The following is a 13,783-nucleotide window of genomic DNA, read 5'->3' as shown; positions in this document are numbered from 1 at the left end:
ACAAGTCTATGAAATCTGGTAAAGGTTACAGACTAAGTCAGATGGGTATATAACATACCTGGAAAACAATTATCTCCCTACTCACATTAAAAAAGTCTCGCACTCTATCCAAAGCACACCAAAACGCTGCATATCATCATCTGCTCTCTGCTTTTTAATCAACTGTCTGTATTTTGTACTGTGCAGACAATGGTAAGAAATTCAGAATGACATATGGAAGGAGTTATCTGTTGAGCTAGGTTTCAAATACCACCATCCTCTGCAGAGTTCAACATTCTTAAATATATCCACTATCTGGCAACTGAGCCCGCACTCTAATCATGCAGCAACCATTTAGGAGGGTCTACTATGTGCCAAGTAAGATACTAGACACTTGGTTTGCAAACACAAATGAGACGATTACTGACTTTAAGCAATAATCTAGAAGGAGCTGGACAAGGGAGGAATAATGACATGTAAACAAGCAAACCCAAAAATGCACCTTTAAAAAAAAAAAAGACCTTAACTCAAAAGTCAGATCAAAGTTTTCAACCTCAAGTGGAGTTCTTGGGCAATTTCCTTACTTTAATACTTTAAGCCTTGAACCCCTAAGTCTCTAACTTTTAGAAGGGAAAGAATTACTCGAAAGACAAGGAGTCTTGAACAAGAGGAAGATAATCTAAATTGAATGTACTGAATTATTTCACAAAAATTCTAAGCCCAAGACAGGCTTCTGTTTCTCTGCAGTTTCCTACCTTATTCGTACCCACTAGTAGGTGGAATAAAATCATCCTGCATTCCCTATCTTTGCTAATAGTAATATTTGATTCCTTTTTTTGAACCCCAACATTTGTTTTGAATGTTACAGTTTATAAAATACTTCCACATACTTTGCAAATCATTTGTTCCTCTCTGTGGAACATTATTGCCTTCACTCTACCAATGAGAAAGCTGAGGCTCCAAGATGTTAAAATAACTTCCACAAAGTTAAACAATTACCAGTTGGAGGAACTAGCACTGCAACCTAGGTCTTGATGGCCGGATCCAAGGCTCTGGTTACCCAGTACCAAGTCCTATGATTTCTATCAGTGTCTCTCCCTTCCTTCCCTCCTTCTCTTTTCTACCTTTCATCATTATTGCAACAGCCTTATACCCAGTCTCCCTCCTATTCCTCCCACAGTGAGTCTTAATTGCTTGGTAACGTGGATCACTTTGAGTCGCTCCAGGAAAAGGCATATAAGCATGCATGCAAATATTTTTCATATAATTTGAAGCTCGTTCACAGACCCCTAAATTAATGACCTTGCTTTCCCCCCTCAGATCTATCCCCTACATCTCCAAATGACTCATCTCCTAAAACTCCTCTTTGATCATAGTTCAAGGCTCAAAAACCTTTAGTGGTTTCCCAAGGCCTAGGAAAGGAAACAAAGATTCACTACCCTGGCATTCCAGATCTCTCCTTTCCTCTTTAGTGCAAGTCCACTACACAAATTCCAGGTCCACTGTCCTAACTAATACCTGCCATCCCTCAACTACGCTTCATGCTTCCTCACCACGTGCTCAACATTACACGTTATCTACATGCAGCCTCTCTGCCTGAACAGACCCCATAACAGAGCCCACTCTTCCTCCCACATATAGCCCATTCCATCTTTGAACTGTCCCAATGCTAAAGAAATAAAAAGTAAACAACAGACTTCTTTCCTATGTTAAAACAAAAATTATCGTCCCATTAGCATCTGTGGTATTTGAAGCAACAGGTAGTGAATTTAATCTGGTTCCACACAATCTCTCCTTTCTGCTTGCCTTCCTTGGTGCATCTCGTCACTTTTTCATGGACGGCACCCAGAATGGAGCACAGTTCTCTCCATTTGATAGATAGCTTCAATAATTATCAATATTTCCCAAGCACTGGTATATATTTTTAAATTCAAGCTGAGGAAGTGGCCATTAGCCAGGGCCCACAAAAAATGACAGTACAGGAGAAAGGACAGCAGATTCTAGAGCAGGTGATGCCACTAGGAGCTGTGTAACTGACACACTTTCTCTGCGTGGCATCCCCTCTGAACCAGGAAGACTTCAGACTGGACTAATAAAATGTTTGGGGCAAACGGAAATACTCAAGATGCAACCTGACTCTCTAGAAGGTATGAACAGAGAAATCTAAAACATCAAGAAGATTTAAAGGATGCAAAACTCAAATCAAAACACTAAAAATCAAAACACTAAAATTCAACTCCCGATTCTTCAGCATTCATAATCAAATCACCTGAGGTCTCTTCTGATTCTGGGAGGAGGTGATTTCATCCTCAGATATGCTCTTGGGAGGAAGCACTAACATAGCCTCTCCTCCAAAAACCTATCTTCTCTTCTCCCTAAATCTAGACTTTGCTTTAACACCAGGGTCCCAAGTGGCCTCCCAAGAGCTCTCGTGGCTCCTTCTGTTCCCTCCCTCGTTCCCACAGTGTGGCCGGCACAGACAGAAAAGCCTATAGCCTGGCTTTGACACCCCAAGTGTCTATCATGCTGGAGCGCAGGAAGGGGCTGGAAGAACTGGTAAATAAGAGCCAAACTGAGTCGTCTGGAAAGGTGGGCACGTACCTCTTGAAGCAGTGTGCTGCCGTAAGGACCCAGCAGCTACTCAGGAGCGTGGCCCCGCAGAGCAGCCTGCCATCTGCATGGGATGACCTCAGCCGCAGGGACACTTGCCAAGGCCAACCACCCCTAAGCCAAAAGGAAGCCACACATCAGTAAAAGGCAGAAAAGCATCCACTAAAACAATGACTCGGAAGGCTTGCAGGTGGGAGGAAAGGAGTATAAAAAGAACTCAAGGGTGCAGGACCCCTTCCTGCTTTGAGAAGGATGCCCCTACAACTTTGAGCAGACCCCCCGGAAGATTTGCTTATAGCATCTGTATGCACCCCACCCATCTTCGACCTCCTTGGAGACAATTTCTGTCTTCTTGATATTTCATGGTTTGAAGCAGATCTTCCCTCCTCACTCAACCTCACCTAAGCAGCCTGAAGAAGTATTTAATAAGCAAAGTGCTTGTTTTCCATTAGTAAATTCAATAAATTAAAAATTACATTAAAATAAGTCAAGTCCAAGAGAACTACATTCTAAACTAAATGAATTTTGTACTTAAACATTTTTTTCAGACATCCTGTTAAATTAGTTTGTTTCTGACACACAACTTTTCAGCAACCCATCCATCTCATAAATCAGGGAACAGTGATTTGAAGAACAGGGTCTATATAAAGCAAACATAAGCCAAGGATGGTGAAATTATCAGTGTAATCTGTATTTAATTTAGGAAATAAAATAAGTAAAATACCTTATTTAATAGTAGAAAGCCCCCCAGTTCATAACCTGGTATGTATATGAATAACTGTAATACAGAAAATCTCCTCTGAAGAAGATTTTACCTTAAAGAATTTTTCCCACCAATGATCCGCTTCTGCCGACGATGCAATAATCTCAAACCACAAACAGACAACAGGGACTCTGAAGCAGAAAGAGGTTTTTAATCAAACTTGCATACTGCTCACAGTGGGGTAAAGACAAGCAACACAATCCCCTGTTACTTCTTCCTCAAGTTTAAAATGCCTTCTCTCTTCAAATCCTTACAAAAAAAATTAAAACTGGTTTTTTCATTTAACCAAGGTAATGATGACCTGCAAGTAGACAAGGAACTTTCTGAGGTTTTCCACAATCAGCTCTGAAGAGGTTTAACAGGCTGCTGAATGGTGGGGCCCCGTCCAGTACATCATCCTTGTGGGTACCCACACCTCCTCCTCTGCTGATTATACAGACTGTCCAGGAGTTCAGAAATGCAAAACAAAACAAGAGGGCTACCAGAGGCAATGACGCTCTGAATTCACAGACAGCACTCTTCCAAGCCATAAACAAATGTAACTCAGAGGAGCAGAGTATATTCCCAGGGTGGAATTCTGAGATAAATTTACATTTACTCATAGAGCATATTGATATATGGAAAGGCTTGACTAAGCCAGTGTAAGTGGCAGACTGTATTTAAGGCAGATGACCAATAACCAATGGCTTGAGTTTGAATCACTTCATAGAAGTTACTAGGTGTTAAGCCTCCACCCAAAATCAACGAGTTAATAAGCCAATTCAGTAATTCAGCTGGTCTAAGATGAAATCTTTTTATTTGACAAATGGAAACATTAGGACCATGGAAAGATATCACGTATTGCTACAACTCTAGGAAAACAAGTGTATTAATAATGTGAGAATAAACTCGGCATTTCATACTTTAAAATAGGTTAACATAGAAATACGGTAAAAAAAAAATGTACAATGATTGAATCTTTATGTTTCTCTACTGCTTAAGGAATTTTACATAGCCCAAAAAATTAGTTATGCTCACTTTGTGACTGTAGTTTAAATTATTGAAGGACATTTAATAAATTAAGTTACAATCAATACTTAGAAAAAACTGACTTACAAAGTCAAATTTATTATATAGCTATTTAATATACATATAAATATTTAAATATAAAACAAAGCAGAAAGCATAAAGGGTTGGAAGTATTCTTCTCTACACTCAAAAGACACTCAGATGGTGAAGAATCATATTAACAACATCCAACTTATTTATTGCATTGTCTTTAATGGTTGTTAAAAGATGACAGAAAAAGAATGCTCAGATATAGATGCATTTGATTTTAAGAAAATCTTATATATCAAAATTGTGAACTTTCAATCCACATAAGTGATTGTTCTTTTCGTAAAATATAACCATAGACTTTTCCAAATAGCTAGTTTTTTCCCTTTTCGTTTAAAGCAGTATTTATTTGTTTTATAAAAATTGAACTCATTGCTTTTAACTCCACTATTTATATAAGTATGAAACATTCATTACTATATTATATCCAAGATTACTTCTCATTTTCCTTATAAAATCTGAGAATAAAACCTACAAAAAATAATTTCTTTTGCAATGAATTTTAAAAATTATCCCTGTTGTTTATGATACTAATAAGAGCAGAAGTGCCTTTCTATGATTCATCTTTAAATTTTCATTACTTTCTTTCTTTTCATGATGTAAATAAATATCAATTCTGAATCTTCAAGGATACTAAAAAGTTTGACAGTTTTATTATATTCAAAGATGGAAGGTTTAGAAATGACTGAAAATGTCAAAAGGGGGCAATCCCAGAGATTACAAAATCCTGTAAATTCACTCTTTGCCCTGAACCCTGCTCTCCCTGTAAGTCTCACCCAGGCAAGTTTTTGTCAAGAGCCACTGCCTCTAAATAACCAGCAGGAGGAACAAGGGTCTGAATATATTCTTACGAAAGGGGATATTTGTTATCAAAATACTGTTTATAATAATAAAGTGAGGATTAATGTTCTTTGACTTGTAGAGGCCCCAGAAGGCTTACCTTTATTATTGTTACCTGATGCTTTCTTGCCAAAATAATCACAAATAACTCCTGCATCTTCACTGTGGCGGCAGTTGTGTCTTCCGATATCTTGTTTGATACAGTCAGCCAGGGACCTCTCATTTCCTGTGCACTTCACATTATCCACATGGATGGGTCCTTTTCCTTCCCCAAAATAAGCCATGGTCCTCGCTCTGGCAGGACCCCTGGAAACAGAGCATTCTTGAGGATGTGGAGAACCAAGTCAATCATACATTTGAATAAATCACAGCATATATTCTCATTCTATTATTTCTTAACTTTTATACATTGAAATTATATCTATATGTGCTTAAAAAAACATTTATTTCATGACTGTCAAGAAAAGCTAAAGAGAGATAACAACTACACATTCTTTGTTTTCATACCCCACAGCCTCTTGATTACATCTTAGCTTCTGCTTAGAATGTCATATTTAATGGCATGTGAAAAAGTCACAGTAAGAGGGGGTGGAGGGATAAATTGGGAGTTCAGGATTTGCAGATACTGTATATAAAATAGATGAACCAGCAAGGTCCCACTGTACAGCACAGAGAACTATATTCAGTACCTTGTAATAGTCTATAATGAAAAAGAATATGAAAAGGAAAATATATGTGTTACAATTCAATCACTATGCTGTACATCAGAAATTAATACAACATTGTAAACTGACTACACTTCAATAAAAAATTTTAATAAAAAATGTTTAAACAGAAAAATAAGAAACAAACAAAAAATTCATGTAGTCTTGAACCCTAGTTTAAGCAGGAAAAAAATTGTCTCAAAATTTTCTACTCCCTTGCAGAGCGTAATACTCTCTTAGAAGTAATTACTTACTTAAAGCCTGTTTTAGAAGTAAAAAAGTAAAATTTTTAACTGAGGAAGAGAAAACCAGAAATCATTAATAAATTATTTACTTTTGGTAAAAGCTTTTTTTTTCTGTTTTTTAAAATAATATATTGCTTCTCTTTAGATATCTAAAAACAAAAGCTTTTTAATGAGATATTTCAAACTAATACCATATTCGAAACTCAGTTCCTGATCAGTTAATGCGTAATTACGAATGGCAAGGTTTTAAGATTTGGATTATAGGAAAATTGTCCTTATAACCTAGTTAGGGAAAGATTTATTAAACAAAACATAGATGGAATACCTTAAATTAAAAGACTGATAAATTTCAAAAAAAAATGTAATTAAGAATGCCACTTTGCTAAAAACCACCCAAAGGAAAGTGAAAAGACAAATATAAAAGTTGATGAGTATATTTGCAATACATATTTACATATATATTTGCTGGTGAAGACATTCTCTAATAGAGGGGAATAGCATATAATATACAAATAATTATCAAATTTCATTTAAAAAATAAAAAAACCAACAACCCGATAGAAAAACAGGCAAAAGACAAGTTTTAAATCAAAGAAACTGTCTTATTAAAACTGACAATTTGGACCAGACTTCTAACATCAAAATAGATTCTACTTAATGAAGATAAGGTTAGTATACTTTCCTTACAGTTATGCAAGGAACTCAGGCAAAGTAGTTTATTGATATGGATTATCTGAGGAATTTGCTTGAATAATCCCCTTTCAGCAATGAGACTTGGCCTCACATGCTTGTAGTTGGCAGCACATTCATTTCAAAAATATACCTCGTTATGGGAGAGTGGTAGAGTGCATGCTTAGCATACACAAGGGCCTGGGTTCAATCCTCAGTACCTCCTCTAAAAGTAAATAAGTAAGTAAACCTAATTACCTCCCCCTCCAAAAGAAAAACAAAACAAAAAATAAATAAATTCAAAAGTACACCCTGTCATTTCTTCTGTATTGGTAACTGCTACTATGACATAATTACAAGTAAAAATAAGATTTAACCCATCAGAAATGCTCGGTCATGCAAGATCTCTGTCCCCAACAGGTGACTCTAAAGGTACTCTTAAAGTAAATCCTTTTTTATACAAAACTCTTTTAATAGCTTTATAGGTAATAAAAGCTCATTTTATCAAATTTGCAAAATAAAAGTATAAAAAAATCCCAACCCACTGCTAATATTTAGGTACACATTTATGGGGAAAATACTAATTATAATTTTTAATGGTTAAAAAAATTCTTTGTACAAATTAGTGGATTTCAAACTAAGTAGGTCTTAGATCTAGTATTTAACAAGCCCCAGGTGATTCTTATGCAGGTGGTTCTGCATCAAACTTTAATGTAGAAAAAATAGAATTTATTTCCCTACTGTTGCACACTGACTTTTAAAATTTTAGATTTCTTATAATTATATACATCCTTATATAAAATCTTGGTGGACAGCTGAGATTTCTTCCCAGAAGTGGAATTTTTATTCAACAGGTATAAACATTTTTTAGTGTTCTGGATATATACTGTTAAATACAGGGCACATCTTTGGAAAGCAAATTATACATCTGAAATGTTATAATTAAAATGTAACAATTTTTAAAAAGGTGTTTTCTGTTTTACTTTGTCTATCAGAGTTCTCATCTGTCTGGTATATATTTCTGTTTAGTGTTAATAAAGGATCTAGCTTTATTTTGGTCCCCAAAGTAGTTGTCCCAGTAACTCTTCCTACTGATTTAAAGGGCTTTTTAATCTACTTATTTACCATGCATATAAGTACCCAAGCCATTTCTTGGTCTTTATAGTTTAGTAATTAGCTACACGTTAGAATTACCTTGGGAGCTTTTAAAATAAAGCAAAACCTGACCCCCACCTGATGTCAATTAAAGTAGCATTACGACCTCAAGTAAAGTGGGAGTGGGGCTAGACATGGATAATATTTTTTAAATCCCAAAATGATTTCAATGAACAACCGAGACTGTTAACCACCGCTGTAGTTGGCATCATTGATGTCTTTGCCTACTTCTGCGCCAACATCACATGAATTTGATTTCAGGTGAATTTGGAGGTCAAGTCACCCTCCCCAGCCAACACACACACCAAGAAAAACAAAAGATCTCTATGAGGATAGCATTCATTCAATGTATAGATTAATTTCTATTTTGTCTTCCCATTCAGGGTTGTGGTGTATCATTTACGAAGTCTTCTAGCTTTAGGAAAGATTTAGTTTTTTTTTTCACATAGACCTCAATTCTTGTGAAGTTTATTCCTAATTTTTTTTTAATTTTGAATCTTCTATAAATGAGATTTTTTTTCTTTTTATTTTCTGCATTACATATAGGAACACTATTGCTTTTTTAAAAACATTTATATTTTATATTGTTACATTAATAAACATTAGCTCTAGTGTCTTTCCAGTTGATTCTCTGGGGTTTCCTAGGTGAACAATCATATTATTCATATAACAATTTTGGCTTTCTCTTTAATACCAATACCTCAATTCTTAATGATTCATGAAATTGGAGCTCCAGACAATATTGAGTCATTGCAGTAATAGCAGGTACACTTATTTTATTCCTATTTGATGTTTGTCTGTGATATAAAGTCAAAGTAGTTTTATTTTATTCTCAGCTTCCTAAGGGATGTGATGATGGAGTGCTGATTTTTATTGTATCTTTTCAAAATTATTAAGATGCTCGTATTTGTTTTCATTTATAAACAACACACTGAAATACGTCTACTGAATGCCTCAGCTCAAAACATTCTTCTATACTTGCAATAGACTCTGTTTGTGGTATTGTTATCTAAATACACTGCTGAATTAAATTTGCTAATATTTTGTTTAAATTTTAGTGGTAGTGGGGTAATTAGGTTTATTATTTATATATTTAATGGAGGTACTGGGCACTGAACCCAGGACCTCATGCATACTAGGCAAGCACTCTGTCACTGAGCTGTACCATACCCACCTAGAATTTTTATTGTAGATTCATGAGATTGGGATAGTTTTCTTTTGCATATGTGTACCTATCTTGTCTAGTCTTGAAACAAAGTTATATTAGCCTCATAAAATGAATGGAAAGATTTTCATCTTTTTTTCTTTTTTTGCTCTACAATAATTTATATAACTCGAAACCATCTGTCTTAAAGATTGGTCAAAACTCTCCAGCAAAAAGTCAGAGTCATTTCTTCTGTGGTCATTAATCTATTTGGGCTTCCTATCTTTTGTATCAATTTTTATAAGTATATTTTTGTTGAAAATGTAGTTTCCGAGATAATTGTTCATTTCATCTAGATTTCCAAATCCATTAACTAAAAGTAGTTCACAGTATTCTACAATTTTTTTAACCTACTGTGTATTTGTGCTTATATGCCTTTTCTCTAATGTCTACCTGTATTCTCTCCTTTTTTTAATTGGAATTGCCAGAGAGTGCTATTTTATTAATCTTTTTTACAATGCAAATAATTGCTGATATGTACATGTAAATGTAAAGCAACCTGAAATTCAAATAGGCATAATTTGAAGAAAATTAAAAATTAATAGCATCTTGAAACTAATCCTAGATGATTCCCATCAGCTTGGGGAGTGAGAATGAGCAGAGGTAGAAAGTAACTAACAGCATGCTAAATGTCTTGATATTTTTCAGAAAGGGGAAGTTTTTGAAATTGATAAGAAAATATGCCAGCGTGTTTGCTAAAAATTTAAAGAGAATTCCTAGTAAAACAATAAGAATGCTGAAATTCCAAACCACTAGAGAAAGGAAGAAAAGAAAATAGAAAATTAGATTGCTTGCAAATCAAAAAAACGGAAGGTTACACAAAAAACAGACAATACAGCATGATAAATAGCATAAAAGTAGATGACGGGTGGAAGTAAACTGGTAGAAAATAAAATTAGACTCATTAAATAAAACAAAAGGATGATTTCTTAGCAATTTACCAATCAATGTATAGACTATGTATCACTTTAGATACATGACATAGAGAACATTAACAAAAGTGCATAATTAAAGACATTCTCAATGATATAGTGAAATCTAATAAATTTTTCTTTGACTTTTTAAAAAATAATTAAGGACTCTGTCATCTGTACAGAAAAGGGAAAGGACTTCTCGGTGGGCTACACGCATGCAGTAATTCACAGCTGAGAATTTCCACAAGACAATACGCTCTAATACATTAGTCTTTAAACTGGGTATCAAGGGCTCCTAGGAGTAGATGATGACTTTTCAAGGGATGTAAGGGCTTTACAGGAACCGATATGCAGATCAAGAAAATCTATGTGTATTCTCTCCTAAAACTGGTCTTGCTAAAGTCAAGATCAACCTCTCTGTCAAAATTTCCCTTTTCCCATTTCACAAAAGAAAGGCACCTCTTTCACTCATCTCATATCTGATCACAGGGTACTGCTCCCAGATTTAAAAGCCTCTAAAGTGGCCAAAAGAACAATTCAAAATAAATGATAGCAATGAAGCCTCCTTTAACCCAACCTATCTAAGTCTAAGAAATGGGAGCTTTGGTCAACTTTTCTTCCCTATGTTTAATAATTATTTATCAAATTTTATTTTTTGTTGTTGTTTTTAATTAGTTGTGTACGAGAAACCATCAAATCCTAACAGGAACTTGTTAGAAGAATTAATTTCTCTCTCTTGCTCTCCTCATGTGTGTACTCAGACACACACACATTTTTAAAAGCATAATAACATTAGGATTATGTGGGGAAAGATAATTTAAAACACAATTTCAAGGAGAAAAAGGAACTATGTAAAATTTGTGAACATCAAAGAAGAACCTGTTCATGTATTTTTTAAATGAATGATAGAGTATCAAAGCACTATGATATTTCTATTTTATTGGATATAATTAAAAGATTATATAACTGTTCTATTTTTAAATGTCATATACAAACATGCCAGAATTAATGTCTTTGCAGCTATTTAAATGTAAGATAGAAGTTAAATATACTTAATTTTAGGTCTTTACTACAACAATAAGGTACATTATTTTTAAAATTCTTCTAAAAGATACTACTCTAAAAAATACACAGTTCAAGAACAATGTTATATTGAAACATATGCTAATAGATTCACACAAAGTTCAAACAGAATGGAATTTCCATCCTGGCTACTTAGTCTGTCTTAACAAGGTTTACTGATATCAACACATTCTCTCTCAACCCTCTAAAAACAATGTGCTCATATGCTAGACTTTGTCAGACATTATGTAATAGATCATTAAAGAGTGCCTGTTACTTTCTGTTCACTCTAAATATATCTATATTAGTTACCATTCACGTTCCTGGTATTCATTACTTCATTTCTGTTTCTCCCATTATGGGAAAGCTTTCTACTGCTATTTTGATTCTCAGTGTTTCCAAGGACTAATCCTCAAGTGTGATATGGCTGGCTGAGGGACAGGCCTCTGGAATTCTTATTAATAAAGCACAAGCCTTTTGACAGCTTCAAAGTTTTCTGGATTGATTTCTACGAACAAATGCTTTATTAAAGATTTTTAATAATTCAAAGCTGGCATGGAGAGAAAGAGTCTCATTCTAATCACATACCTATTTACAATTATATTTAACTCTTATATGTAAAATATTTATATACATATATGAAACATATTGAACATAATTGTTCTTATATAAAATTCCATTTCCCCTCAGTGGGAAATTATAAAGACATTTAAGCATATTTAGACTGGTCAAATATATAAATGATTCTCGTAAATACTATTTGATGGCAAACTGTAGATTGTAAAAGATGACTATTCAATTTGTTATAGTAACATTAAATTACTGATTTATTAAGAGGCTTTATTTTAAAAAGCAAGTACAAAGTAAGATCTTCTTTGCTTTTCTTGATAATAGTTACAGAAATATTATTGAAAATTGCTACAAACTTTGTCCACTTAATCTAGGTTGTTTCTCACCTAAATTCACTATTTGAGTTGATTATAAAATGGACTAAATGATAAGTAAAAAAGCAACGAAAAATGTATAAAGAAAACAAAGTGAAAATGCATTGATTAATATTCTTACAGACTTTTTCTCTCCTTAAGCATGACTTAGACACACAAGTCAAGGATCAAATGTGATCTTTCCTTTCCTATTTTCCTTCATGTTTCCAAAGGTAATACCAGGTGTCCTAAATCACCACTATCAAAAAAATAAAAATAAAAGTAAGCCAAAATACCAGTCTCGAGCAGCAATATACTTTAATGAATGATTTTAGGTAAGGAAATTCACTGGGAATATAATGTAAGAATAATAATTTTTTTTTCAAATGGAGGAAACAAGGTTAGAAATACAGTGAGCAAAAAAGGAAACTTAAATTGTTGACTAAATTCACCTAGGCATCTAATGCAGACTTCTCCTACCTTCGTCCACTACCCCACATACCACCAATTTTGGGGGCTATTTATTTATTTTTTAGAAATTTTATGTTTATTTGGGGGGGTGTAATTAGGTTTGTTTGTTTGTTTATATATTTAGTGGCAGTAGAGGGGATGGAACCCAGGACATTGTGCACCTTAAGCACATAATCTACCAGTGAGCTATTCCCTCCCCTCTACACACCACCAATTCTGAATACTGAAAATCTATATAACAAATAATGGACACATTGACCAGAAGACAATTAGAACTGCAACCAGGTCCAAAACTGAGCAGTACATTGAAGTAGTATCTCAGCAACCAAAAACAATCCTTGACTTAAAACTTTAGAAAAAAACATTTGAACTTTCATTAAAATAGAAATACTTTCAAAAATAAAGATGTATTCTTTTTTAAAAAAAGATGTCTTCAGCAAAAGAATAACCAGTTAAATGTATCAATACTTAAGATACACATAGATGCATAATTAAGGATACATTTTAAAATCCAAATTGCTATTAGTAATACACTATGAGCTAGGCAATTTATGTATATTAGTTCAAATTTCATAATCCTCTAAACTGTACCATGTTCCATATATTTCCTACTCCAAAATCAGAGTTTTCATAGTCATTTGCAGACATGGGTAAAGTCTCAAAACACTAGAGTTGCCCAGTTGAGTTCTCAGAAGGAGATCAACTGCCTTTTGACTTCAGCTCTCAAACTGCAAATAAGGGTCCTTTTCCCAGCTTATTTAGTGCTATGTTTTTCTGCACTGTAACTCATGCCTGAATGAAGCCTTTCTAACACATTTATTTTCCCCGTAAAGCAGTCACAGCCTTCCTTCATTCAGGAATGATAGAAAGCACTTCAGCAAAACGCCAGAGGGTTATTTTAAACAGTGAACTCATCAACAAAAAGGCACAAAATTTAAAAAAAAAAAAAAAAAAAGGCACCAGTAGACTGCAAAAAGGACAATTGCTTGTAATCACAAGAGCTAAAACAAAAAGGCAGAACATCCCTTGGTTCAACTCAGCTCTAGAAGCAATGGCTCAGTATTTCCTAATTCAGTGTTCACAGTGACTTTATAGGATATAATTACTGCAAATGACAAGAACCAACAGTAATTTCAGTAATTGCAGAAT

The 13,783-nt window shown here is 34.2% G+C and overlaps 1 protein-coding gene across 2 annotated transcripts in view; it reads right to left on the bottom strand.

Annotated features, from left to right (window-relative positions):
• Window positions 1-13,783, bottom strand: part of PRSS12 (serine protease 12) — a 62,455-nt gene that overhangs the window by 9,880 nt on the left and 38,792 nt on the right. For both annotated transcript variants that reach the window (XM_074341666.1, XM_074341661.1), the window contains exons 9-11: window positions 5,388-5,593; window positions 3,405-3,483; window positions 2,581-2,703 (exon numbers count right to left, since the gene is read on the bottom strand). In XM_074341666.1, the coding sequence (XP_074197767.1) occupies window positions 2,581-2,703; window positions 3,405-3,483; window positions 5,388-5,593 (408 nt within the window). The remainder of the gene's footprint in view (window positions 1-2,580; window positions 2,704-3,404; window positions 3,484-5,387; window positions 5,594-13,783) is intronic.

This window comes from Camelus bactrianus, chromosome 2, assembly GCF_048773025.1.
Source record: "Camelus bactrianus isolate YW-2024 breed Bactrian camel chromosome 2, ASM4877302v1, whole genome shotgun sequence".
NCBI lineage: Eukaryota > Metazoa > Chordata > Mammalia > Artiodactyla > Camelidae > Camelus > Camelus bactrianus.
This window is presented reverse-complemented; position numbering and strand designations above follow the sequence as displayed.